This window comes from Balaenoptera acutorostrata, chromosome 15 (genome assembly GCF_949987535.1).
Source record: "Balaenoptera acutorostrata chromosome 15, mBalAcu1.1, whole genome shotgun sequence".
Lineage (NCBI taxonomy): Eukaryota > Metazoa > Chordata > Mammalia > Artiodactyla > Balaenopteridae > Balaenoptera > Balaenoptera acutorostrata.
This window is the reverse complement of record NC_080078.1, coordinates 89517099-89543487: the sequence shown is the minus strand read 5'-3', so window position 1 is coordinate 89543487 and position 26389 is coordinate 89517099. Positions and strand designations below refer to the sequence as shown.

The 26389-nt window shown below is 55.9% G+C and overlaps 1 protein-coding gene across 4 annotated transcripts; it reads left to right on the top strand.

Moving 5' to 3' along the window:
• The first annotated feature begins 625 nt into the window (after positions 1-625).
• Positions 626-25144, top strand: GMEB2 (glucocorticoid modulatory element binding protein 2). 4 transcript variants are annotated; one of them, XM_057528961.1, is made up of 11 exons: positions 626-751; positions 1670-1730; positions 9445-9609; positions 9980-10077; positions 10631-10758; positions 16367-16470; positions 18967-19124; positions 20951-21022; positions 21368-21505; positions 21822-21944; positions 22460-25144. In XM_057528961.1, exons 3-11 carry the CDS (start codon positions 9479-9481, stop codon positions 23116-23118), a joined length of 1611 nt encoding a protein of 536 aa, XP_057384944.1. In that variant the 5' UTR covers positions 626-751; positions 1670-1730; positions 9445-9478; the 3' UTR covers positions 23119-25144. The 4 variants fall into 4 exon arrangements, with proteins under 4 accessions (XP_057384944.1, XP_057384945.1, XP_057384946.1 ...); XM_057528962.1 differs by lacking the exon at positions 1670-1730 and having other exon boundaries at positions 631-751; XM_057528963.1 differs by lacking the exons at positions 626-751; positions 1670-1730 and adding an exon at positions 2672-2771.
• The last annotated feature ends 1245 nt before the right edge of the window (positions 25145-26389 follow it).

Here is a 26389-nt window from a genome sequence, read left to right as displayed (position 1 = left end):
CCTAACCCTGCATCAGGGTGTCTTTTAATGCCTCTGTGATAGCGCAGGAACTGAACTTTAACTTCAGCGAACGTAAACTGAAATGAGCACACGTGGCCAGTGACTACAGCACAGGAGAGAGAGGCTGGGGGTCGACCCAGGAACACTGGGGGGAGCCGCGCGGATCGAGAAGTGAGGATGTTCAAAGCCGTTTTTAACACTTGCTACAAAAATAAACCATGATAATCGCAGGTTTCGGACTGTACGACTCCCGCGGCAGCCCTCCCGCCTGCCTCTGGGGAGACCCTTTGCACACGCGGGCAGGTCACTCACCTTTCTCGCCAAACCTAAGCGCGTCTCCCTACGCACCCTCTCCCCGGGAAGTCCGCGCCGAGCGTGTGTGTCCGCCAGTCCCGGCAGGTGAGCCAGCGGGCGGGGCGGGGCCGCGGAGCAGCCGCCCAGCTAAGGGGCCGAAGCACCCACCTCCGGCCCCGCCCCCGCCCGCGCGCATGCGCGTCGGGCCCAGCCGGGCCTTATTTCTCGGCACCTCCCGCTTCCCGGCCGAGCGCCAAATAAATATCAGGGCTCGCCCTTGCCCGTGCGTGCGCGGCCCCGCCGCCTGCGTCACTAGGAAGCGCGCGCCCGGGCCGCCGCCGCCGCCGCCGCCGCCGAATCCCCAACAAGGAGCGGAGCCCGCGGCCGCCGCCGCCGCAGCCGCCGCCGCCGTCGCCGCCCGCCCGCTGGCGCCCGCGCAGGCCCGGCCGCGGCCCAGGTAAGCGCCCGCCGCCCCCCCCGCGGCGAGGCCTCTCGCTCCGCCGCGCGCCGCCGTCCAGTCAGGGGTCCCTGCGGAGCGTCAGGACGTTACGGCGGGGGGAGGGGAGCGGGGGAGGGGCGGCGGCGCGCGGCGGGCGTCACGGGCGTCAAGGGCCCGCGTCAGGCGCGTCGGCGGCGGCGCGGCCTCCATGTTGCCGGAAGGCGGCGGGCCGCGGGCGGCGGGCGCCGGGGAGGGCCCTGGGCGGGGCTGCGTGGGGAGGGCCGCGTGGGTACCCCCCCCTTCCCGTGGGACCGCGTGAATTCTCGCCTCCCCTGGGGGCCGCGTGGCTAATCTCCCCTTTCCCGTGGGCGCCGCGCGGATGCCCCTCTCCCTTGGGGGCCTTGTGGATACACCCCCTCTCGTGGGGGCCTGGTGGATGGCCCCCCCTTTCCCGTGGGGGCCGCGTGCGTGCAACCCTTTGGTGAGACCCGTATCTGCTTGAACCCCGTTGTAGGAACCAATCAATATGGGTGCATTGCCTGTTACATATTTGGTTAACTTTATAATTCATGTAGTCGAGCGACTCTTCCAGTGAAACAACGTTTTCTTTCTTTGCTAACACTGCAAATACAGTTTCAGTTACATGAGTCTTTTTTAACTTACAAAAATCTGTGCATAACTGAAGTATATAACTTGATGAGTTAAGTGTGCACCCATAAAACTACAGTCTATGCCATTAACCTGTCAATCACCTCCAGAAGTTTATTCCCGCTCTCATTAGTTTGTGATAAGAACGCTTAACTAGCAAAATTTTAAGTATACAGTACGATATTGTTAACCATAGGCTCTATGCTGTACCTTAGACCTCTAGGACTTAGTCATTTCGCATAACTGAAGCTTTGTACTTTTTGATGTGTCCCATTCCTCCTCCACCAGCTCCTGGCAACCACCATTCCACTGTCTGCTTCTCTGCGTTTGATTATTATAGATTCCTCATGTAAGTGGTAGCATGTAGTATTTTGTCCTGTGTCTGGCTTATTTCCCTTAGAATGATGTTCTCTACATTCATCCACGTTGTCACAAATGGCAGAATTTCCTTTTTTTTTTTTTTTTTTAAGGCTAAGTTATATTTCATTGTATGTGTATACCAAATTTTTATTCATTCATCTGACCGTGGACATTTAGGTTGCTTCCACATCTTGGCTATTGTAAATAACGCTGCAGTGAACATGGGGTGCAGGTGTCTCTTGGGTATCCTGATTTGTTTTCCTTCGGATATACACCCAGAAGTGGGGTTGCTGAACATATGGTAGTTCTATTTTTAGTCTTTTGAGGAGCCTGGGTACTGTTTTCATAGTGGCTGCACCAGTTTACATTCCCACCAACAGTGTACAACAGTGTGGGTCAGTCCGTTTAGGGTAAAACCAAATGGATTAAATAAATTCCAAATGTAACAAGATAAATTAAGCAGACTGTTCAAAAATTATTTCTTTGTAGGAAGTATAAAACTTTGGGAAGACATACTGGACGGGGGCGGGACGGGGATTTGTACATATACATCATACACTTAAGAGCCCAGTGCGTCCTGGCTGGGTGTGACGCAGGGTGTGGTCGAGACTGGGCAGCTAGTGCATTGCGCCCCCCTCGCCCCCCAGGAGGGCAGGGCCAGGAAGCCCAGATTCACAAGGAAATGCAGGACTAGAGGGACCACCTCCAGGGATGAATTCTTGTGACATTTTTCAAGAGAAGCCAGAAATCTGGATTTTTAGAATGTGAACCCTGTAAAATTTGAAAAAGCTGGCAACTAATTAAAAATTTTGAAACACAGTGAGAATCAAAGAAATTGTGCTGGGACTTCTCTGGTGGTCCAGTGGGTAAGACTCTGCGCTCCCAATGCAGGGGGCCTGGGTTCGATCCCTGGTCAGGGAACTAGATCCTGCATGAATGCTGCAACTAAGAGTTTGCATGCCGCAACTAAAGATCCCACATGCCGCAATGAAGATCCGGCATGCTGCAACTAAGACCCTGCACAGCCAAGGTAAATAAATAAATATTAAAAAAAAAAGTTGTGTCTGTGGGCCACTGCTTTGTGATCTCTGCTATGTTTCTAGTGGTATTTTTATCAAAGGAAAATATTTGTGTTTATTTGGAAGACATGGAAAGTCAGATCTGAATCCAGTGTACTGACTGCACACTCACATTTTTGTCCTGTTTTTGTATATTTATGCCCAAGAATGCTACTTTAGAAATACTTCCTCCTATCTTCTTTACCTCAAGGTTAATTGGGAAAGAAGAATTTTGAAAACTTGATGTTGGAGAGGCAGGAATTCGGTTTGTGTGTTCCCACTGCTTAGCGCTCTGTGCGGTTTTGAGATGTGGGGGTGAGGACAGCTGCCCATAGGGTGGGTCCCTGCCTTTCTGCAGCTTTGAGCTCAAGCGTGGCTTTCTGGCCCCCTTGGAGTCCACCCGGTGAAAGCAGCGGTACCTCGGTGAGAGCCAAGCACCACGGAGCAACGTTACTTTAAGGGCGATTTTAAAGTGGTCTTTTTTTTTGGCCGATGTGCGGCTTGCGGGATCTTAGTTCCCCAACCAGGGATTGAACCTGTGCCCCCTGCAGTGGAACCGCGGAGTCTTAACTGCTGGACCGCCAGGGAAGCCCCCCTACGTGTAGCTTTTTGAGGAACTGCCAGACTGCTTTCCAGAGCGGCTTCACCGTTTTGCTTGTCTGCTAATGGTGCACGGTGGTTCCAGTTTCTCCACATCCTGACCACATGTACTTCCTGTTTGTTTGTTTATAATAACCATCCTAATGGGTGTGAAGTGGTATCTCCTTGTGGTTGTTGTGTGCATTTCCCTAGTGATTAGGGATGTTGGACATCTTTTCAATGGCTTACAGGTTATTTGCATATTTCCTTTGGAGAAATGTCTACTCTGAGTCCTTTGCCCATGGTTTAAGTTGTTTTGTTCTTGTTGAGCTGTATCCTGGATGTGAATCCCTTGGCAGACACATGCTTTGCAGGCACTTTCTTCCAGTGTGTAGGTTGCCTTTTCAGTCTCCTGAGAGTGTCCTTTGATGCACAATAGTTTTTAATTTTAACGGAGTCTAATTTACCTGTTTTTTCTTTTGTTGCCTGTGCTTTTGGTGTCATATTCAAGAAATCATTGCCAGGGAACTCCCTGATGGCCCAGTGGTTAGGACTCTGCGCTCTCCCTGCCGAGGGCCTGGGTTCCATCCCTGGGCAGGAAACTAAAATCCCACAAGCTGTGCCTGTGCGGCCAAAAAAAAAAAAAACAAAAGAAAGAAAAAGAAAAAGAAATCTTTGCCAAATCCAGTGTCAGGAAGATTTTCCCCTGTGTTTTCTTCTAAGCGTTTTACAGTATTTGCTCTTCTGTTTGGGTCTTTGATCCGTTTTATGTAAATTTTTGTCTGTGGTCTGCAGATGTCCAGTTGTCCCAGCTCCACGTACGGATGAGACCGCCCCCGTTCCCCATTGAATGGTCTTGGCACCCTTGTCAAAAATCAGTTCACCATATATGCCAGGATACAGTAGCATTTTCTTTGGCCCATTTAATTTTTTTAAAAGATTCGCAAATGGTAGACTTTTATGGTGGTTTGGTGTACAGTTCTATGCGTTTAACACCTGTATAGATTCATCGTGCAGCTGCCCCCGTGACTGGAATACAGAGCAATCCCGTCACCCCCAGGATCCGCCGTGTGCTGTCCTTTCATGCCGCATCCCCCTCCCCCAGCCCCTGGCACCAGTGATTTGTCCTCTGTCACTAGAGCTTCGTCTTTCCCAAAATGTCATGTAAGGGGACTCATACAGTCTACAGGCCCACCTTGTTTTATTGGGCTTCACTTCTTGTGCTTCGCAGATACTGTATTTTTTACAAATTGAAGGTTCGTGACAACCTTGAATCGCGCACGTCTATCAGCGCCATTTTTCCAACAGCATTTGTTCACTTTGGGTCTCTGTGTCACATTTTGGTAGTTCTCGGAATTTTCGAAACTCTTGCGTTATTAATATGTTTGTTACAGTGATCTGTGATCTGTGATCTTTGATGTTAACTACTAAGACTGAGGGCTCAGATTGTGGTTAGTATTTTTTAGCAATAAATTATTTTTTCATTAAGATATGTATGTCATTTTTAGGCATAATGCTATTGTACACATAATAGACTATAATATAGTGTAAATATAACTTTTATATGCACTGAGAAACGAAAAATGTCACGTGCCTCACTTTATTGTGACATTCACTCTATTGTGGTGGCTGATACCTCCAGGGTCTGCGTGTGTAACCCGCTCAGCTTGATTCTCTGGAGATCATCCAGGTTGTTGCACGTATCCAGTAGCTTAGTTATTTATTTATTTATATTGCTGAGTAGTATTCTTTTGTATGGTGTGTTTCTCTTTTCATCTACTGAAGGTCATTTGAGTTGTTTCCAGTTTCTGACAGTTATGAATAAAGCTGTCATAAAATTGTGTGTACGGGTTTTTAAAGAAACCCCAGTCTTCATTTCTGTGGGGCAGATACTTAGCAGTGGGGTTGCTGGGTCATGTGATAAGAGTACATGTAACCTTTGAGAAACGTCCAGACCCTTTTCAGAGTGGCTGCACCAAGCAGCTGGGTGTGAGCATTCCAGTTCTCCACATCCTCACAGTCTTTGTATCGTCAGCTTTGTGTTGGTGCTTTTTAAGTTGTTCTAATAGGTGTGGTCGTATCGTTATGGTTTTAGTTTGCATTTTCCTGTGGGTTACTGATGTCAAGCATCTTTCTATGTGTTTACTGTTTTTTCTTCTAATATTTATTTATTTGGCTGCACTGGGTCTTAGTTGTGGCATGTGGGCTCCTTTAGTTGCAGCATGTGGGATCTAGTTCCCTGACCAGGGATCAAACCCAGGCCCCCTGCACTGGGAGTGCAGAGTCTTAACCACTGGACCACCAGGGAAGTCCCTCTGTGTGCTTATTTGGACTTCTGTTTTGGTGAAGTGTCTGTTCAAACCTTCCGCCTACTTTTATTTATTTATTTTTTAAAAAAATTTGTTTATTTGGCTGCATCGGGTCTTTGTTGCGTCATGCAGGCTTAGTTGCTCTGCGGCATATGGGATCCTAAGTTCCCTGACCAGGGCTCAAACCCGCGTCCCCTGAATTGGAAGGCGGATTCTTAACCACTGGACCAGCAGGGAAGGCTCCACTTCTGCCTGCTTTTAAATTGTGTTGCTGTTGCTGAGTTCTTTGTATGTTCTGCATGCAAGTTCTTTGCCAGACATGCGATTTGCAAGCATTTTCTTCCACCTGTAGCTTGTCTTTGCATTTTCCACTATATTCTCTATTCGTTGTATTGTAATGTACATACTTCATTTTGGGGCAGGTTTATGTTCACAGCACAGTTGAGCAGGAGCCCCCAGAGTTCCCATGTACCCTCCTTCCCAGCCTCCCTCAGCACTAACATGCTCACCAGAGTAGTATGTTTGTTACAATCACAAACCCCAGTTGACCCGTCATCAACCAGAGTCTATAGTTTACATTGGGGTTCACTTTTGGTGTTGTACAATGTATGTTTTATTTTTATATTTTTTAATTAAGACTTAAGTTTTCAGAGCACTTTTAGGTTTACAACAAAATTGAGAAAGAGTTCTAGAGACTTCCCATGTACTCCCTGCCCCCACACGTGCATGGCTTCCCCCATTAATGAAATCACTCAACAGAAGGGTACGTTTTTTTACGAAGGATGAACCTGCCTTGACACATCAGAACCATCCGAAGTCCATAGTTTACCTTGGGGTGCCCTCTTGGTGTTGTACATCCCGTGGGTTTTGACAAATGCGTGATGGTGCAGACCCACCATGACGGTATCACACAGAGTAGTTTCACTGCCCTAAACATCCTCTCTGCTTTGCCTATTCATCCTCCTGCCCACCCCCCAACCCTCTGGCAACCACTGGTCTCTTCAGGCTGGCTTCTGTCACTTCACAGTGTGCATTTAAGGGTCGGCCATGTCTCTTTTTTTGTAATAAATAAATAAATAAATTTATTTATTTATGGCTGCGTTGGGTCTTTGTTGCTACGCGTGGGCTTTCTCTAGTTATGGGGAGCAGGGGCTACTCTTCGTTGTGGTGCACGGGTTTCTCATTGCGGTGGCTTCTCTTGTTGCGGAGCATGGGCTCTAGGCATGCGGGCTTCAGTAGTTGTGGCACGTGGGCTCAGTAGTTGTGGCTCATGGGCTCTAGAGCGCAGGCTCCGTAGTTGTGGCGCACGGGCTTAGCTGCTCCATGGCATGTGGGATCCTCCCGGACCAGGGCTCGAACCCGTGTCCCCTGCATTGGCAGGCGGATTCTTAACCACTGTGCCACCAGGGAAGTCCCCGCCGTGTCTTTTTGTGGCTTTGTACCTCACTTCTTTTGTCTCTGGATGACCTTCCAGAGGTCATTACATGGAATACCCAGCTTGCTCACGCATTCTCATTTTGAAAGACTTGATTTTTCTGTCTGCTTAGAACAGTGTTCTCCCCCTTCAGAGGGATATAGAAGCGGGACCACCATGTAGGCCCTGGCACCGTCCCCTTTGAAGCTGTAGGTGGTCTATGTTTGCGCACATTGAGTCCCACCAGCAGTGTTGAACGTTTGCTTTCAGCTGTCAGACATGCCTAAAGAACTGAAGGGAACAGTCATTTATTGTGTTTATCCAGATATTTACCATTTTGGTTGCCTTCCTTCATTCCTCAAGTTCCAGGCTTCCCTCTGCTGTAATTTCCTTCTGTCTGAAGTACTGCATTAGGTCTGATTGTGGCCAGTTCTCTTAATTTTCCTTTATCTGAAAATGTCTTTATTGTGCCTTCATTTCTAAAGGATCTTCTCACTGTTGTAGAATCCTGGGCTGAGGCTCTTTTCTTTCAGCATGTTAAGAATGTCCCTGCCTCGGGATCTGTGGTTCTGAGGAGAGAGGCCCACAGGCCTTCAAATTGTTGTTCTCATGTGGAAATACATACCTTTTTATCTGCTGCTTTTGGAATGTTCTTACGTTGTCGTTAGTTAGTTTTCGGCAGTTTGATTATGTTCTGGGAGTAGATTTCTTTGAGTTTATCCTGTTTGAGGTTTGTTGAGCTTCTTGAATATGTAAGTTTGTATTTTTCACTACATTTGGGAAGTGTTCAGCTATTATTTTTTCAGAGTTTTTTTAACATCACACTTTTTTCTTCTTTCCGTCTGGGACTCTGGTGATACAGATGGCCAGCTTTTTATATTGTTCTGCATTCCCTGAAGCTCGGTTCATTTTGTTTTTCCATCTTCTTTCTGTTGCTCAGATTAGATCGTTTGTACTGACCTATCTTTATTTTCATTGCTGTATCTCTTTCCTCTCTCATCTCCATTCTGATATTGAGCCCACCTGGTGGATTTTTTTATTTGTTATTATATTTTTTAATTTTCCAATTTCCGCTTGGCTGTGGCTTCACTTCCTGCGGCAGCCCTTTCAAGGACTCCACTTGTGAAGTGCTCCACTTGTGAAGCGGGAGCGCCCGCAGCTCTGAGGTCACTGTGGATTCCAGTGGTCGCCTTGGACTGGGCTTCTCTTGGGTAATTTTTCCCTTGAGAATTGGTCAGACTTTCCTGGTTCTTTGTGTGTTAGATAATTCTGGATCATATTCTGGATACTTTGAATATTGTGTTGTGAGATTCTGGCTCTTGTTTAAACCCCGTGGAGGATGTAGCGTTTTGTTGTAGCGGGAAATGGACCTGGGTTGCGGGTTCTGAGCCCCCTCTGTGGGCAGGCGTGGTCCTGAATCAGTTCAGCCTTACAGCCTGTGCAGTGTTCTCTGGATCTGTCCCATAGGTGCCACCCAAGGCCACTCTGAGACCTGGGTGGGGGTCGACCCTGGAGGTCGGTCCTCGAAAGCTTTGGTTTGCCATTTAGGATCAGGTCCACACACGGACAGGTGAGGAGTGACCCAGGCCTTTGCACATAGCTGGGGGCAAGCCCTTTCCGCCTCCCTCCTCTCCGCAGTCTCCTGCATACTCTCTGACCCCCAGAACCCCCTTCCTTGTGCTTTGGCTAAAAGCCAGGTCTCTTATGTGTCCTCTGTGCTGCGATGCATCAGTACCTGGTCTGCCCTGAGCCAAGCGCCAGAGGATGGAGAGCAGGAGAGCAGTGGGGTGCCTCTGGGTCCCCGGAGTTTTCGGTGCCTGCCTGGCCGGGACCGTCATGGAGTTTAGAGGGCCTGGGGCTTGCTGGAGGGCAGAGCCAGCAAAGACAAAATAATGCCTGGGAGGGTCTCCCAGACCAAAGACAGGATTCATCTCCGAGGGCTTTCTTTTGTTTATTTTTGGGTCGTGCTGCAGCATGTAGGATCTTAGTTCCCCCGACCAGGGATCGAACCCATGCCTTCTGCAGTAGAAGCGCAGAGTCTTAACCACTGGACCGCCAGGGAAGTCCCTCCACGGGCTTTCTGTGCACAGCCCTGAGTTCAGGGCGTGGGACCCACCTCCAGAGGCGTCTGCCCACATTCTGGTTCCTTCCCCGTCCCCCGCAGGTGACCACTGGGCTTTCAGGCCTGTCATGGCTCCGAGGTTCTTCCAGGGCTTCCTCTCTCAGTGCTCACTCCATCCTTGCCAGAGCCCGAGGCCCTGGAAGAGCCCTTCTCTTGCATGGCTTCTGTCAGAAGGTAGTGAGGTCCCCGTGCAGACCCTGTGCCCCCCTGTTGCCCTGCAGGCCCGGTGCCCTGGCGCCTCCTGTCCGCTGAGCCATGGCCACCCCCGATGTGAGCGTCCACATGGAGGAGGTGGTGGTGGTGACGACGCCCGACACGGCGGCGGATGGCAGTGGCGTGGAGGAGGTGAAGACCGTGCTGGTCACCACCAACCTGACCCCTCACGGGTGAGGATGGGCACCCGGCCTGGGGGCAGGGGGCGCCAGGGGACGCAGAGCCGCCACCCGGCCAGGAGCGAGTAACGCTTCCCTGACTCTTCTCCCGCCACCAAGGTCACAGCTTCGTGTCCCTAAGCGCACGGTAACTTCTCCTCTGACAAGAGCACAGTAGGGCCAGTTAGGAACTGGGTTTTCCAAGGGAAGCCGAGGAGCAACGCCTGTGGGGTCAGCAGCGCGGTGACGGACAGCGCATGGCCCTGAGCCCGCCGCGCCGTGACCTCGGGCTGGACTGGAAAGTCGGGCAGGGATGGCAGCAGAGCGCGAGGCTGGCTGTCGTTGGGGGTGTTAATGTCTCCTCTCTCCTCTCCTCTGTTCCCAGGAGTGACCTGACGGAGGGTAACATGGAGACGGAGAACGCCGCGGCAGCTGCTGCAGCCGCGTTCACAGCGTCCTCGCAGCTCAAGGAGGCCGTGTTAGGTAGGGAGCCTGCCTTCTCGCGGCAGCGCCCGCAGGCAGCTCTGGAGGCGGCTCTTCCGAGGGGACGGTCCTCCCGTCAGTAGGGGCCGGTCAGAGGTTGCTGAGGCTCTCCTGCGGGCTCTGCTTCAGAGGTGGTGCCACAGAGGCCCTGGCCCCGGGGTCTCCAGGTGTGGCCTCGGCCTGTGGCTGGCGGGGAGGGCTTGGTTTGGCGGTTCTACTTAGTGTAGCTGTCAGTGAGTGGCAGCGAAGATGATTTATCACCTGTGGTCTTTTCCTGTTGCCTAACACTGAAGGCCTCAGAGCTCTTCCGAATGTTAGGAATAGGTTTTCTCTGGAATTGTGCCGGGTAAAGTTTGTTTCCTTCAGTGGCCCTTTACTTCGGGCTGATGAGAAATGTCCCCGCCCACCTTGGTCCTGCCTCAGTCCCTCCTGGATTTCAGTTTCTGGTTTCTAGGTTGGTAGTTAATGTTGTGCTTTTGCAGGAAGTGCTTTGGAGAAGTTATAACTGATTTTCTATGTTGCCCCTTTCCCTGTCGACACACCTGGTGAGAAGTGAAGATGGCTGAAGAGGAGGAGAGCCTGGAGGCCGAGATCGTGTACCCCATCACCTGCGGGGACAGCAGAGCCAACCTGATCTGGAGGAAGTTTGTGTGCCCCGGCATCAATGTGAAGTGTGTTCAGGTGAGGGTTCTGATGCAACCAGAGCACAGGCCTGCGTGCCGGGCTGCAGGGAGGGGCCCCCAGTACCGCAGCTGTGAAGCAAACAAAAGAAGACCCCTACGGCAGGGGGTGTGACCTGTGGGGGGCAGTTCAGAAGGCAGAAATCCCGTGCTTGGGAGAGCAGAGGAGAAGGAAGGAGCCTTCAGGGACAGACAGGATTGTTGCTGGGGCACACGGAGAGCCTCAGGACAGAGATTCTCTGTTCCTGGAGCAAAGCTGTGGAGAGAGGCTGGGAAGGCAGCTCTGCTGACGTTGGGATTGGCAGTGACTCTGCTGGGCAGGTTGAACGAGAGGGATGCTTTGCAAAGACTCATTAGCAGCCATGAGTAAGATGGAGGGGAGAGGTCTGCTCTTTCTGCAACACGGTAGGTTAGGTACCCAGACTCACCTTGTGCTGAAAACAGCCAAAAATGCCACTTAAGATATTTTCATAACGCATCTTCTAGATGCCTCCTTAAGCTGGCAAAAGAGGAGGAAGTAGTCACGCCCAGGGCCTGAATAAAGGTGGATTATAGAGGGAGGCCAAGCACCAACCCCGGCTTTTGTCTGAGAGCCTTTGCCTGACACTGGTTTTCTCAGCCTCGTGGGGCTGGTGATGAGAAGGTGAAGCCCAGGGCTCCCAACTTGGGTGTGTTGTTGCGGGCAGAGATTGTCCCTGTGATGCTGCTACTTCCAGAGGTCTCTACCCTCAGTGTTGGGGGTTAGAGAGTATGCTAATCACATACTCCCCGTCCCCTCTATCCCCCAGGACATGGAAAACTCCTGTCTCATGTCTTAGCACCGGGTGGAAGAGAGAACCCTCTTGAGGGTTCACATGTGGCCTGTATAGTGTGAACACCTTTAGCTAAGAGTTTAGTCGTAGGTTGTTCCTGGCTGGCAGCTCCCCCAGGAATCTGACAAAAGCAAATGAACAATCCTTTTTGGTAGAACTCATCTTTATCTCAGGTTTCAAGTAATTTTGGCAGACAAAGTTCCAAGAAAAGGAACAGCTCACAGTAAAACAAAACAAAACAAAACACTGAGCACACAGGAAATAAAGCACCTGAATGAGTGCACACAGACAGCAGAATCAGACCCACAAATGCTGCAGGTTGGAATTTTGAGACACAGAATATAAAATAATTATGTTTAATTTACTTCAAGAAATAAAAGAGGGCTTCCCTGGTGGCGCAGTGGTTAAGAATCTGCCTGCCAATGCAGGGGACACGGGTTCGAGCCCTGGTCCGGGAAGATCCCACATGCCGTGGAGCAACTAAGCCCATGTGCTACAACTGCTGAGCCTGTGCTCTAGAGCCCGTGAGCCACAACTACTGAGCCTGCGTGTCACAACTACTGAAGCCCGTGTGCCTAGAGCCCATGCTCCGCAACAAGAGAAGCCACCGCAATGAGAAGCCCATGCACCGCAACGAAGAGTAACCCCTGCTCGCCGCAACTAGAGAAAGCCCACGCACAACAATGAAGACCCAACACAGCCAAAAAAAAAAAAAAATTAATTAATTAATTAAAAACAACAACAACAAGAAGCTAGAGGGACTTCCCTGGTGGCACAGTGGATAAGACTCCCAATGCAGGGGGCCCTGGTTTGATCCCTGGTCAGGGAACTAGATCCCACATGCATGCTGCAACTAAGAGTTCACATGCCACAACTAAGGAGCCCGTGAGCTGCAACTAAGGAGCCCACCTCCCACAACTAAGACCCGGTGCAATCAAGTAAATAAATAAATAACTATTTAAAAAAAACAAACAAACTAGAAGTGAAAAACAATTAAAATTGAACACTTAAGTGGATGGATTTTACAGCAGATTAGACACAGTTGAAGAGATAATTGGTGAAATGGAAGATAGAAGTGAAGAAGTTATCCAGACAGTCATCCCCCAAAATGTCATGAGGGAAAATGGAAGCACAAGAGAGTCTAAAGCATCTATCTGAATTCTGAGAGGAGAGAGCGTCTGAGAACTTTCATAACCAAGGAAAGATAGCAGCCCACAGTTCAAGAGACTTAACAGATCCTAAACTGAATGAATAAGAGGAAACCAACCACATTTCAAAATCTACATAGGTGCCAGCACAAAGGACCTTCCACTGGCTCCTGGGACACTTTAGCATCAGAATAATGAATGATAGTCATGGATTATGATTCAAGTAAAAACAAGAATCTATGGGCCCATATTTATTGCAGTGTATTTCATGTTATTTATTTACATTGACACAAGGGAGAGGTTAAACTCTTACACCAACTAACAAATGTAGAAGGGGTGCTGGAGCCAGAGTGCCTCAAGGGGGTGCTGAAACTAGTCAGGGGAAGCTGGATGAGGGACAGTTGGTCTCCAGGTACCCCCATCATTGAGGTACCGCTTACAGAGGCAAAGCAGGAACGGCAGGGGGAAGCCTGCAGATCACTCCCTAAATGTGATGACATTTGGCCATCAGTATCGGGACCAGCCTTCATCCCGGCCTCCTGATCGAATGGGCAGGGATTCTGTGGCATTTCCGACAAAAACCCACAACCCGACTCTACTCGGGAAAACGTCAGACAAAAACTGAGGGACACAATTTTTGTCTACAAAAACACTGACCTGCATGCTTCACAGATGTTGAGGTCAGGAAGACACCATCGGGCTGAGGAGCTGCTCTGGGTCAAGGAGGCAAGACGCAGTGGTCAGTGCAGCGTGAAGTCAGGCCGTGTCCTGCATCAGAGAAAAGTTGCCACAAAGGCCGTTACTGGGACAGTTTGTGAAATTGGAATACTGCCTGTGGATCAGATAATAATACATTAATGGTAGTTTCCTGATCTTGAGAGCTGTGTGTGGTTACGTAGGAACCTTGTTCTCAGGAAATAGGTGTGAAGGACTCAGGGCGGCTACCCTGCGAGTGTTTAGAGATGGGCCCTGTGTGGAGAGAGAGCCTGGGGCAGGGGCCGCTGGGGCTCTGTGTACTGTACCTGCAGTTATTTTGTAAGGTTGAAATCACAGCAAAATTAAAAGTTAGAAGCAAAAGAGATGGAATAACGAGAGCAGTGGAGCAAGGCCCCCCTGGCAGCTGAGCTCTAAAGGCTCCCCAGGAGCCGGGCGACCAGCGCAGCGCGGGTCTCCTTGTGCCAGGAGAGGAAAGCTGCACACGGTGACGTCGTCTTCAGAAATTAGGGGAAACAAAGACATTTTCAGGCAAAACTGTGTTTGCCACCAGCAAGTCGTAACTAAAGGTATTCTAAGAAATGATTTCAGGCAGAGGGAAAGTGGTTCCAGAGAGGAGCTTTTAGGTGGCCGGAGGCGTGGAGAGCGGAGGAGGTGGGTGAGTCTACGGTGATGGGCTCTGCAGCGCTAGTGCGCGTCCCAGGAGGCTCCGCATGCTCTGTGGTGGGACGGTCGGAGGGCTGTGAGTGGGGTCAGCTGGCCCACCCTGACAGTGGGCACACCTGCCCAACCAGCAGAGGAGAGCCTGGTCCCCCAGAGGGAGGCGGGATGGGGGGGCACGCAAGATGCAAGGGAGAGACAGGCCGGCAGGTGGTGCTGCAGTGTCCGGGTGCGGGCAGGGCCAGAGGTGATGGCCAGAGAGAGTGTCACGTGGTGGGGGCAGAGGCCAGGCCCAGTGTGGACTTCCTGGGCTCGGGCAGCGGCCAGCGAGGTCCTCTGACTCTGACTCTGCCTGTCTGCCCGGGCTCAGGCCTGGCTCCCGACCAGCTGACTGAGGGGATGAAGTGGCTTCCTGACTCAGAGAGAAACAGTGCAGGGCTCAGGCAATTAGGACAGCTGCTCCCATCAAGAGGGGCTTCCCAGGCTGGTGGTGTTTGCCGCGACCAAGTGCGCTGGAGATACAGGCAGACCTCGGAGACGCTGCAGGTTCAGTTCCAGACCGCCTCAGTAAAGCCCATGTCGCAATAAGAAGAGTCACACACACCGTTTTCCTCACACATATAAAAATAACGTTTACACTAGACTGTACTCTCTTAATGGTGTCATAGCAGTGTGTTTAAAAACTATGTACGTACCTTAACTTGAAAGTACTTTATTGCTAAAAAATGCTAGCCATCATCTGAGCTTTTGGAGTGGCAGTAGTAACATCAAAGATCACTGCTCACACATCACTGTAACAACTATAGTAATAACGAAAAAGTTTGAAATATTGCGAGAATTACCAGAAAGTGTCACACAGGCCTGAAGTGAGCAACTGCTGTTGAAAAGCGGCGCTGATAGCCTTGGTCAAAACAGGGTTGTCCCGAACCTCCAATTTGTGGAATATGAGTGTCTGTGGAGCGCTACAAGGCACGCGCGGCTGAGTTGAGGTGCTTTTGCTCCAGTGGCATGGTCACCTGGGCCCAAGCTGGCACAGACTGCAGGGCGCCCGAGAGGCAGCCGCCCGGGAAGGGGACACCCTGGGAAGGGGACGCCTGGGACGGCCCGCACCCTGGCCGGGGCCCAGCTGTGCATCCAGGCCACAGTTGGAGCTTTCGTTTCTGCCTCTGCTGAGACCAGTGACTTATCCATCCCCAGCCTGCTTGTTTTTTCTTTTTTTTCCTTTTTTTTAAATAAAGCTGTGTGTGGGCTTTCTGTAGTTGCAGAGAGCGGGAGCTACTCTTCATTGAGGTGCACGGGCTTCTCATTGCGGTGGCTTTTCTTGTTGCTGAGCACAGGCTCTAGAGGCGTGGGCGTCAGTAGTTGTGGCACGTAGGCTCAGTAGTTGTGGCATGTGGGCTCAGCAGTTGTGGCACGTGGGCTCAGTAGTTGTGGCTCACAGGCTCTAGAGCGCAGGCTCAGTAGTTGCTGTGCACTGACTTAGTTGCTCCACGGCACTTGGGATCTTCCCGGACCAGGGCTCGAACCCGCGTCCCCTGCACTGGCAGGCGGATTCTTAACCTCTGCGCCACCAGGGAAGTCCTTTGTTTTCTAAGTAAATGCAGTTTTATGTTGGTTCTTTGGTTCCAGTAATTGCTTGTTTAATAAGACTGAATAGGATACTTTACCTTCTCAGGCCGCTGTTGGGGGAAACTAGCAGACCTGTGAGGAGGGGGTCAGTTCCCTGACATTGAAGTGGACATGTGCTCCTGGGCCGTGAAGGGTGCCGTTAGGGGTGGGCCAGGCCGGCTGAAGGGACATTCACAGCTGACCCTGTGCACTGTGTCTCCTGTTACTTGCTGTGATATATGTGTACATTATTTGTGGAATAAGTTACGCATAAGGAGGTTTGCCAGTTGCTGTCTGGAGGGAGGGAGAGAGCGCTGTGCTTTTCTGAGTGGTGTGGGGTCCTTGGGTCCCAGGCATTGGGTGGGTGGTTGGGGGGAAGCGCCAAGCACTTAGCTCCCTCCCCGCTGGGGGCCAGTGTCTGACTACCCGCTGGGGCAGGAGGAGGCCAGCTCCCCGCTCCAGGCCCTGTGCCCGAGGGTCCGGCTCTCACGTGGCGGTTCCTTCCTGAGTCCTGAGTGTCGGCTTGAGAGCCGGCCCGTGGATCCACCACATCTGCCCTGCCGTCCACCCCCTTTCCCAGGCCAGCTCTGGGGGGCGGAGGTGTCAGGCGGGAGGGAAGGGCGGTGGGGAGGCTCTGTCCTGATTTTGCTCTGCTCTCCCCCCGCAGTACGATGAGCATGTCATCAGCCCCAAGGAGTTTGTGCACCTGGCTGGCAAGTCCACGCTGAAGGACTGGAAGCGAGCCATCCGCATGAACGGCATCATGCTCAGGTGGGCGGGGCGCGGGGCGGGGCCGGAGAGAGGATGGGGCGGGGCCAGAGACCGGATGGGGCGGGGCCAGAGACAGGGTGGGGCGGGGGACCGGCGGGAGGGACTGGGCAGGGGTGGGCCGGCGACCCTGTGTCGGGGAGCACTGTGGCCACTGCTTTCTCTTTGGGTTTTGCATTTTGAAGATGAGGGGCATTTTCTGCATGAGGATTGTGGACAGCGTCCCCAGGGCTGGGCCGCCCACACCCCTGCCAGCACGTGACCCTGTAAGACTTCAGGAGTTTCTGTCTTGTTTTTGTTTTGTTTTTTTAAAAATTAATTAATTTATTTTATTTATTGTTTTTGGCTGCGTTGGGTCTTTGTTGCTGCACGCAGGCTTTCTCTAGTTGCGGCGAGCGGGGGCTACTCTTTGTTGCGGTGCGCGGGCTTCTCATCGCGGTGGCTTCTCTTGTTGCGGAGCACGGGCTCTAGGAGTGGTGCGGGCTTCAGTAGTTGTGGAGCGTGGGCTCAGTAGTTGCGGCTTGCAGGCTCAATAGTTGTGGCTCATAGGCTCTAGAGCGCAGGCTCAGTAGTTGTGGTGCACGGGCTTAGTTGCTCTGCGGCATGTGGGATCTTCCTGGACCAGGGCTCGAACCCGTGTCCCCTGCATTGGCAGGCGGATTCCCAACCACTGCACCCCCAGGGAAGCCCTTTCTGTCTTGATTTGATCACCACCAGTCCCTTACCGAGGCACCTGTGACTGTGTCACCAGGAAGACACCGGCTGTGAAGCTGTCTGCGCGTCAGGACAGCGGCCAGGCCAGCCTTCTTCTTCCTGAGGCAGCACCTACCCCCGTGTGCCTCCCGCCATCACCCCAGACTCGGGTCCCTGTTGAGAGCCTGCGCTTCTTTAAGCTGCTGTGCGTTAGTCTGTCCAGTTGTGCAGACGTTGTCCTTTCCGGATGCCAGTCTGCCGGCAGGGGTCCTGTCCGGACTGCTTGTGTTCACTGGCAACATTGGTCTCCTCCAAGCTGGGCTGTTCCTGTGACCCTGTGACAGTCGTGGCGTTGACGCTTTCAGGGGGTCTTGGCCTAGAGCCCCAACTTTCCTGTTTTTAGAGTCAGTCCTGCTGGCCTGTGCCCCATCGCTGCCCTTGTTGGTGGCGGGGTCTTGGTGAGGCGTCCACTCACCTTTCTCCCTGTACTCTTCGTCTTCCCTTTGAAATTAAGTAGGAATTGGTGGGAAGCTTCAGGCCGGCTCTTCGCTACTTCACACCGACATCAGGTCCTAGAATGTCGAGGGTCTGGAGTGTCCTGCTCAGGCTCTCCCGTAGGGCCCTCTGCGGTGCCCGTTCTACCAGCCGCCCTGGTGGCTGTGGCCTGTCACGGGTGGCTCTGAGCTCCTCCCTTCCACCTGTGAAACGGGAAGGGTGATACCCCTTCCAAGAAGGCTGAGGACAGACTAGGCTTTTGCGTTTATACCCCCAGGAACGTTAATGCCTAATTTCCACATTTTAACATTTCCTGCTTTGGTGGTAACGGCTTGCCCCTCTGAAGTGGCCCCTGCTGCATGTCTGTCCAGAGACAGCCATGGTTTTTCATGGTGTCCAGAGTGGCGGGATCTGGTTGCTTTGCTGCTGAAGGGGCCCCTCTCCTTCCTGTGTTTATTCCCGGGAGAAGCGGCTTCTTGCTGTCCTTGGGCATGTCTGCTGCCCTGGGTGCCTGCAGCCCGTGGGAGCCCTGCCACTCTCCCTGGGGAGCCCCTTCCTTCCCCCCGGAGCAGCTTTGCACCCTCCCATCAACCCAGCTCTTTCCTCTCTCAGCCCCACGTGCCGCCGGGCGTGAGTATCTTGGTGGTGCGGCTGTGACCGTTTCACTGGAAGAGCACTGCCGGGAGGTGCCACCCGCTGCACTCCCCGGAGCCAGCGCGTTCACGCTGCCCCAGGGCCGAGGTGGGCGGCAGCCCCAGAGCCGTCCGATCCTTTCGCGGGTTGAGGCAGGCCAGTCGAGATGCAGCGAACTGAAGTCCAGGACCTCTGGGAGAGGCCAGAGAGGAGGGCCTGGGGGGTGTCCCAGCAGGCAGGGTACATGTGCCTTCCTGGTAAAACTGAGGCTGGGAGGTGACACAGCGAGAATCCGGAGGCGCTGGTGCTGTTGGTGCTTCTGGAGGGTCTCGCTTTTTGGGCCACGCACCAGGCGGGTGTGCCGCCGTCAGCACCTCTTTTGGCCCTGAGTCCCCCTGCGGGGCTGGCGGGCAGCAGAGCGTCTCGGAGAGGCCCAGCCCCTCAGAGCTGGCCGGCACCTCTGGACAGCCACCTCCCTGGGGGCACCAGCCACCGTGGTCGCCCTTCCTGTGGACAGAGCCACACGCAGGCGTCCCCACGCCAGCTGAGAGAGCTATGCTGGGGTGTTGGAGAGGCCGGCCCGGGAGCCCCGGTGGAGCCCGCCTCCGCAGACACACCACTCTGGGCCCGCCCCGGGGCAGGCCTTCTGCGGCTGACACCCCGCCCTCCTCTGTGCAGGAAGATCATGGACTCCGGGGAGCTGGACTTCTACCAGCATGACAGGGTCTGCTCCAACACCTGCCGCAGCACCAAGATCGACCTCTCGGGGGCCCGCGCGTCCCTGGGCAGCCCCACGCCTGCCGAGTACATCCCGCTCACGCCTGCCACGGCTGACGGTACGTGCTGGGCCACCTCTGCTGCCGGCCACAAGCGGGGCCCCCTGTCCGCTCAGCTGTCCCTTCCAGGCCCCAGGGGTCAGCAGCCACCGACTCCTCCCTCACCGAGGAAGTCTAGCTGAATTGCTCTTCCATCCACAGGGAAGACTGAAGTACTTCCTCTTTTTAAGCCATTTTTATTATAAAATACAATGATTCGTATGAAGAATAACAGAGCAAACGTCCAGTGCCCACCCCCAGCTTTGACCAGATCAGGGAGCGCCCCACACGCCTGGTCTGCCATCTGTCCTTGCCCTGGGGCCGCTCCCTGTGGCACTTGGTTCCGGCTCGTGCACTTCCCTGCAACTTGAGATTTGTTGGTGTGTTTATGATGTTCTGTGTTGGCATCTGTTGCTCTAACTGGTAGAAGGACTAAACATTTCCTGGAATTCTTTCCAGATTTTTGAATACAGAGATTCTTTTTAAAACAAGTTAGCATGAAATCTGGTCCCAAGTTCCCTGTTCATGGTGCCCATTGGTAACTTGGCGGCGCTGCCTTCCCTGTGACGGGAATTGCATTGTCCCTAAGTGGTCGCTCCACAGGCCAGTCTGGGCCTGCTGCCGTGGGGCCAGGGACTGTCCTCATGGCTGACCAGACGGTGGTTGGCCGAGGGGCCTTGCCCTGTACTTGGGAGGATGGAGAGGGAGGCCTGGGGGCACAGTGGGGTCCTGGGGTTCACCCCGAATGAGTCCCCGCACCCTACCTGCACGGGCTGGCAGCCGGCCCAGTTGGGAGTCCCTCCCAGGAGCTCTAGGAACGCGCAGGCTGCCGGCAGTCAGGGCTGGCCCTGGGACTGCACTGCACAGCGTGGGAGGGCCTGGGTCACGGCAAGGCCCCCGCCCCCAGGAGACACAGGGAGACAGCACTCCTGGTGGGCCGGTGGCTTCCGTGGGAACAGGGCCTCCTCCGGGTCACTGGGTCCAGACTCTCTGTTCTGCCTTGTAAAAGGCGGCCGCAGTGACAGATCTCCAGGAAGGCTCTGGGCGCTGACGCTCCAGTCAGAGCGCCGTGTCCGGTAAAGGCCACGTGGGGTTTGGGATTTAGCTCTTAGAAGTCTGTTGTCCCTGGGTGGCTTGGATGGTCTGTCACTTTGCTTAAACTCACCTCCGTGGTGGTCTCTTCAGCCAGAGTCCTCAGGACACCTGAGTTGCCTCTCGTGGAGTTAAAAGCTCTGTATCAGCCCAGACTAAGAAAGAGCTATTTCAGGCATCTAACATCCCCAGCACGACGTCTTTGTCAGATGTGGAAGAGGCCGGCGTGAGGTCGGAAAGCTTACCCAGAGGTTAGGTTTCCAGGCTTGTTTCTAAGCCCCAAATGGCCAAATCCAAACTGGGTCCAGGATTCTGCAGACACTAGAGTCAGAGGTGAACCAGCTTGGGTGGCTTGCATCTCTCAAAGTCCCGCTTCTGATTTACAAAAATGGAAACATGGTAGCTGCTGAGATGGACGCTTGGTGTCAGTGAGACAGAGACCCCAAGAGCAGGCCAGGCAGGAAGGCTGGCCTGTGGCCCCTGGCCAGCAGGCTGTAGAAGCTCGTGACCGCGACAAGCACAGCAGAATGTTGAGGACACGTGGACAGGTTCGAGGAGGCATGTTCCAGCTCCTTCTTTGTACATGTTTAACAGTGAATTTAGAACGCAAGGCACGTGTGTGCTCTGTTGTGCTCGTGCACCTCAGTCAATTGTGTGAAAATGCGGGTGGGGGCGGCGAGTCAGAGCTGGGGTGGGGGGTGGGTGGGATGCTGGCCTGTCGCAGGCGAGGCTCACTGGGCTCCTCTTGGTTGCAGTGAACGGGGCTCCTGCCACCATCACCATCGAGACTTGTGAGGACCCTGGGGACTGGACCACAGCCGTCGGAGGTGCGGGCCTTCCTGGGCTTCTCACGGCGGGGGCGGGGCCTTGGGCTTGTCAGGGTGGGGAGGCGGGGCCTTCCTGGGCTTCTCAGGGCGGGGGCGGGGCCTTCCCTCGGTGCGTTTGGGCGGGGCTGCGATCTGCGGCTGGCTTCACCTTTGCGGACCGCTGGGCGTCCTCTTGCAGGAAGTGCAGGGCCGACCCACTGGACTTCCGCATATGGTTGTGGGGGACACTGCTGACCCTCAGAGCCGTGTCCTCCTGGCAGTTCTTTGCTCCTCCGTGTGGGTGGAACCGGCGGTGGGGCTGCCTGTGCAGGACTCCCCATCTCTGAGCCTCTCCTTCCCTCACAGATGACACGTTTGCCTTCTGGAGAGGGCTGAAGGACGCAGGCCTGCTGGACGAGGTCATACAGGAGTTCCACCAGGAGCTGGTGGAGACCATGAAGGGTCTGCAGCAGCGGGTCCAGGACCCTCCCCTGCAGCTCCGAGGTGAGCGGTCTTTCCCTACCCTGGTCTGTGGGCCCAGAGGCCTCTTCCTGCTCGTGGTGGTGGCGGTGGTGGGCGGCTTCAGGACACCCGTGGGTGCAGCCTGCCCCTTCCGGTTCCGAGCTGAGCCCAGCAGCATTGGCGGGGGTGGGCAGTTAGCCTGCTCCCACCAGGTCCCTCCTTGCCACGGGGACGAAGTTGAGCCCGGGAACCAGGAACCTGCTGGGCCCAGTCCCTCATCTCACCGGGTGGCGTGGAGTGCCCCAGACCCTGCTGTGGGCCGGCCTGTTCTCACCGTGTGCTCGCCCTGCCCTTGTAGACGCCGTCCTCCTCAACAACATCGTGCAGAACTTCGGCATGCTGGACCTCGTGAAGAAGGTGCTGGCCAGCCACAAGTGCCAGATGGACCGCTCTCGGGAGCAGTACGCCCGTGACCTGGCAGGTACGCTGGCCTTGCGCTGTGACCCCCACAGCTGCGCGGGAGCTGCGGAGGCATGGGGTCGGTGACACCGACATGACCCCAGCCAGACTTCCCGTAAATTCACCCTCAGCCCCACAGTTCGCCTGTGAGGTGGCGCCTTCCTGGGGAGGTGCCTGTGGCCACGCATGAGACAGGCTGCTTACGCGCTGTGCCCTCCTTATCTTAATACGTCACCAAGGCAACTTTCCTGCGAGCGCTAGGATGATTGGAACACAGTACAGAGAACAGGGAAGGCCTGTCCCCACGTCGGGCAGCACAAGGCAGCTGCTCAGGATGACTCTTTTTCTTCCTCGGAGTGGTGGGTCCCCATCAGAGCAGGCCCCACAGAGAGTGTCACTGCAAGGGCCGTGGGGGGACAGGACAGAGCGTCGCCGTGAGGACACGAGGGTCAGGCCCCAAGTCAGCGCAGGCCCTGCTCCGGGCAGGTCGTGGGTGCCGCTGTGCCCCGCGGTCACGCCCTGTCCTCCTCCCCGCAGCGCTGGAGCAGCAGTGTGACGAGCACCGCCGTCGGGCCAAGGAGCTCAAGCACAAGTCGCAGCACCTCAGCAACGTGCTCATGACGCTGACGCCGGTCTCCCTGCCACCCCCCGTGAAGCGGCCCCGGCTCGCCAGGGCCACGTCCGGGCCGGCCGCCATCGCCTCGCAGGTGCTCGCCCAGTCCGCCCAGATCGCCCTGACCCCCGGCGTACCCGTCTCCCAGCTCACCGGCGTGCCGCTGGGCAAAGTGGTGTCCACCCTGCCCTCCCCCATGCTGGGCAAGGCCATGCCCCAGGCTGCTCCGGCAAGCTCCCCCGCTTCACCGCTGCTTGGGGGCTACACGGTGCTGGCCTCTTCGGGCACCACCTTCCCCAGCACGGTGGAGATCCACCCGGACGCGTCCAGCCTCACGGTCCTGAGCACAGCCGCCATGCAGGACGGCAGCACTGTGGTCAAGGTGGTGAGCCCGCTGCAGCTGCTGGCCCTGCCCGGCCTGGGCCCCACCCTGCAGAACGTGGCCCAGGTGTCGCCCGGGGGCAGCACCATCGTGACGGTGCCCACGGGGGCCGTTGAGAGCGCCGTGGCCGCCCCGGGACCCGAGGAGCACACGGCCACCATCGAGGTGGCCGCCATGGCGGAGGGCCACGAGCACAAGTAGCCGTCGGCGGGGGGCGAGGCCCCTCGTGGGCACAGGGCTGGCCGCCTCTCCTCAGGCCGTGGCTGGCTGGGAGCACAGCGCTGGCGCCCGGCGGGCCCCGCGGGGCTGCTGAACCAAAGAGAGGAAACGCCAAAACAGACGGAGCGGAGAGGAGCGGAGCGGAGAGGAGAGGAGCGGAGAGGGCGCGCCAGCAGCCTGAGACTCGGGTCCCCGGCTTCTGAGCCTCCTCCCCTGTCTTCTCGGGAAATATATTTTTCCATCTGTTGCTTATTAATACTGTTTACATGTGGGGCCTTGGTCAGGAGCCAGGTCGGGGAGGCCGAGGGGGCCCAGGTGCAGCTGGCAGCAGAAGCAGGGCAGGGAGCAGGGCCTCGGCCCGCCGGCTGGGGTAGGCCGTTACTAACACATGTCTTGGGAACTGTCCCCAAGTGTGGAAACCCATGGATCCTATGGATTTGGTTTCTTCCCACAGTTTTCTGTAGGTTTAGTGTGGCCAGCACCCTGTTCTCCCATCTCTGGAACAGGCATCAGTGGTGCTGCAGGTCTGCAGGTGGCTCAGGTGGGGCTGCAGGGCACCCAGGGGTCGGGGTGAAGACCCCAGGGCACCTGCCTGGCCAGAGGGGTCGAGGGGCCTGAGCAGCACAGGCCGGGGCGGGGGGGGCACCCTGCCCCCACTCCTGCCTGGCAGGTGCTCAGGGGCTCAGGGGCCATTGCACATGCTCTGGGGGTATTTTTAAGTGAACTCCTTAGTAGGCTTCTAGGAAGAGTCAGGTTTATAGTGTTTTCAACCTAAACAACGCTGAGTGCCTAGCTTCCCGATCTGTTCTGGGTTCCAGAGTGTTTTGTACACAGGGACTGTCGGGAAGGCCCCCAGGGCAGCGAGATGGTGGGCGTCCCCTGCGGCTTTGGCCTGAGGAGGGTGCGTGGAAAGAACAAGCAGGGGCTCTGGAGGGTTCACTCCCAGTTGGGACGCGCCTCAGATCAGGGCTCGCGATCCCCTGTGTTCAGCGTGCTGGTGGGGCCCCTCCTGGAGGCGGGCTGCCCCCCACCGGCCGACACTGGTGCCCCAGGGCGTTCGGGGCCAGTGCTGGGTGAGGTGGGGGCACCCAGATGCTCGCGGGAAGGATGTCCGTGGGCCAGCCGGCCCTCTGCCCTTCTGGTTGTGGACTCAGGAGGAAGACCAGGGAGGAGCCTTCCTGCAGGCCTTGAGCCACTGCAGCAGAGGGTCCCCACGGGCACCCTGGGCCTCCTGTCTGTCACCTGTGGAGACCCAGAGAGAAGCCACTGCCCGCCTCGCACTTTGAGGGGAACTGGGCTCCGTCCGTCCGTCCATCCGTCCTTCCGTCTGTCCGGTGGCCCGGCCCCGCCTCAGCGCGCTTGCCCCGCATCAAGCACCGAGGCTGTTTTGTTTCTGGCGTGTCTGGTTGGCCGCCGTCTCGGGCCTGCCGGTCTCAGCGCGATGTCGCTTCCTTGTTCGCTGCACGCTCCTCTTCCAGGCGCGTCTCTGATGCGCGTGCGGTGTGAGCCCGTGGACCAGGCGCCCCGGCCCGTCCCGAGTCCGGCTCAGACCGCATCAGCACGTGTCGCTCGTGAAACTGGGTGTCTTGTGCTTGGAGCCTCTCCGGTCAGACCTGCCGCCTCTCGGAAGCCGCCCCGCCCGCGGGCCACGTGGCACCGGGAGGAAAGTTGGTTTCAGAGCCACACGGACGGAAGCCACCGACAGCTGCTCCTGCAGACACCGGCGCCTGGCGGGCCCTGAGCCCGGGGTGTGGGGAGGGGCCCACTGTCCTCCAGGAAACCTCAGCCCGCTGTGGGGTCGGGCCATCTCGCTGTGGCCGCCCGCCGCTTCCCCCTTCCACCCGCCGGGCGCGTGGAGGCTGTCCCGGCCGGGCGTCTGGGAAGGCAGGACCGCATCTGTGGGGCTCGGAGGCAGCCTGGGGAAGGGAGGCGTCTGAGTTCTACTTTGTATGTTGTTTTGCAAGTATCTGCTTGGTACTTTGATTTAAAATAAAAACGTTTTTCATAACTTGTGTGTGTGTCTGGTGATGAAAGGCTGTGAGTGGGTGGGTGACATGGAGCACGCCCCCTGGGGGCGGTGCCTGCCCGCTCCCCAGCCTGCTCTGGAGAGGGTGGTCTGGGGGCCCACGGCCCTTCTGCTGCCCTGAGGTCGAGCGGCTGGCCTTCTTCGATCTCCCCCGTGTGCAGTGGACTTGCTTGGAGTCACCGTGACCCGCAGACCACGGCCAGTGGGCTGTGCTCTACGTTCTCTCACTCGTGAGGGTGGTGGGGCTTAGCTGATCACGGGCAGCGGTGAGGCCTCTGGGTCCTGGAATCAAGTGTGGGCTGCCGCGCTGATGGGCCACGGCTTGATGACCCGTCCACGTGGTAGAGGTCGAGCCGCTCGTCAGGAGCGGGTGCGCGGCCGGTGTGGGAACGGGGCTCCCTGGACGTCCGGGTCGGAGGCTCCTGCCGGCGCCCAGGGCTGGGGTCTTCCCGCCCGTCGTCCCCAGCACCCGTTCTCTGCCCCAGGGTCATCACCCTCAAGCCCCGACAGAGAACGGGCAGGGGGCTCGCCTCAGGGCGGTGCTGACGCCGGGGAGGCTGTGGGGGGAGGGAAGCCGGTGTTGTTTGCTGGAGGGGTGGCAGGGGGCATCCTTCCCCACCGGTTTGGGGGACACGTTGGCTTTCTCTGGTCGGTCCTGATTGGAAGCTGCAGTGGCTGACCGAGCTGACCGCCTAGGCTGGTCCTTGAAGAGGCTGTGGGTCCCTCTGTCTTCGGTCTCTTGCATCTCCACACAGCCCTTTCTAGGGGTCACGTGACCACCATCCCCCATCCCCACTCCTCAGGAGGAAAGCCGCTGGCCACGCCACAGGGTCCTCCTCGACCGTGGCCGTGGCCGAGGCGTTTGGGGAGACTCTGCAGCCCAGGTGGGCGGCTGCCCACCTCCGCCCACTCCCACTGGCTACTCCCATGTCCTCAGCTGTGGGACCTGCCCAGGACCCCACTGACTCCTCTGAGCCTGGCTCCTGTGGCCTGAGAACCACCCAAGGGGGCATGTCGGGAGTGGAAGGTGTCCAGGGCCGTGAACAGGGCATGGCCACTCCAGGGGCAGAGCGCACTGAGGGGCCCTGGGCGGTGTCAGCGCCTAGGCAGGCAGGAGAGACCACGTGTGGAGAGTGGGCAGTGGGAGGGAGGGAGCAGGCCCGAGGACGGAGCGGAGCAGTCACCGTGGCTCAGTGATGGAGGGGCTGTGTCTTGGAGGTGAGGTCT

Excerpts from the sequence above, each read along its gene's own strand:
- GMEB2 (XM_057528961.1), top strand. The coding sequence starts at position 9,479 with ATGGCCACCCCCGATGTGAGCGTCCACATGGAGGAGGTGGTGGTGGTG. Across the intron at positions 16,471-18,966 it reads ATGAACGGCATCATGCTCAG|GAAGATCATGGACTCCGGGG; the intron begins GTGGGCGGGGCG and ends TCCTCTGTGCAG. Across the intron at positions 21,506-21,821 it reads CCCTCCCCTGCAGCTCCGAG|ACGCCGTCCTCCTCAACAAC; the intron begins GTGAGCGGTCTT and ends CTGCCCTTGTAG.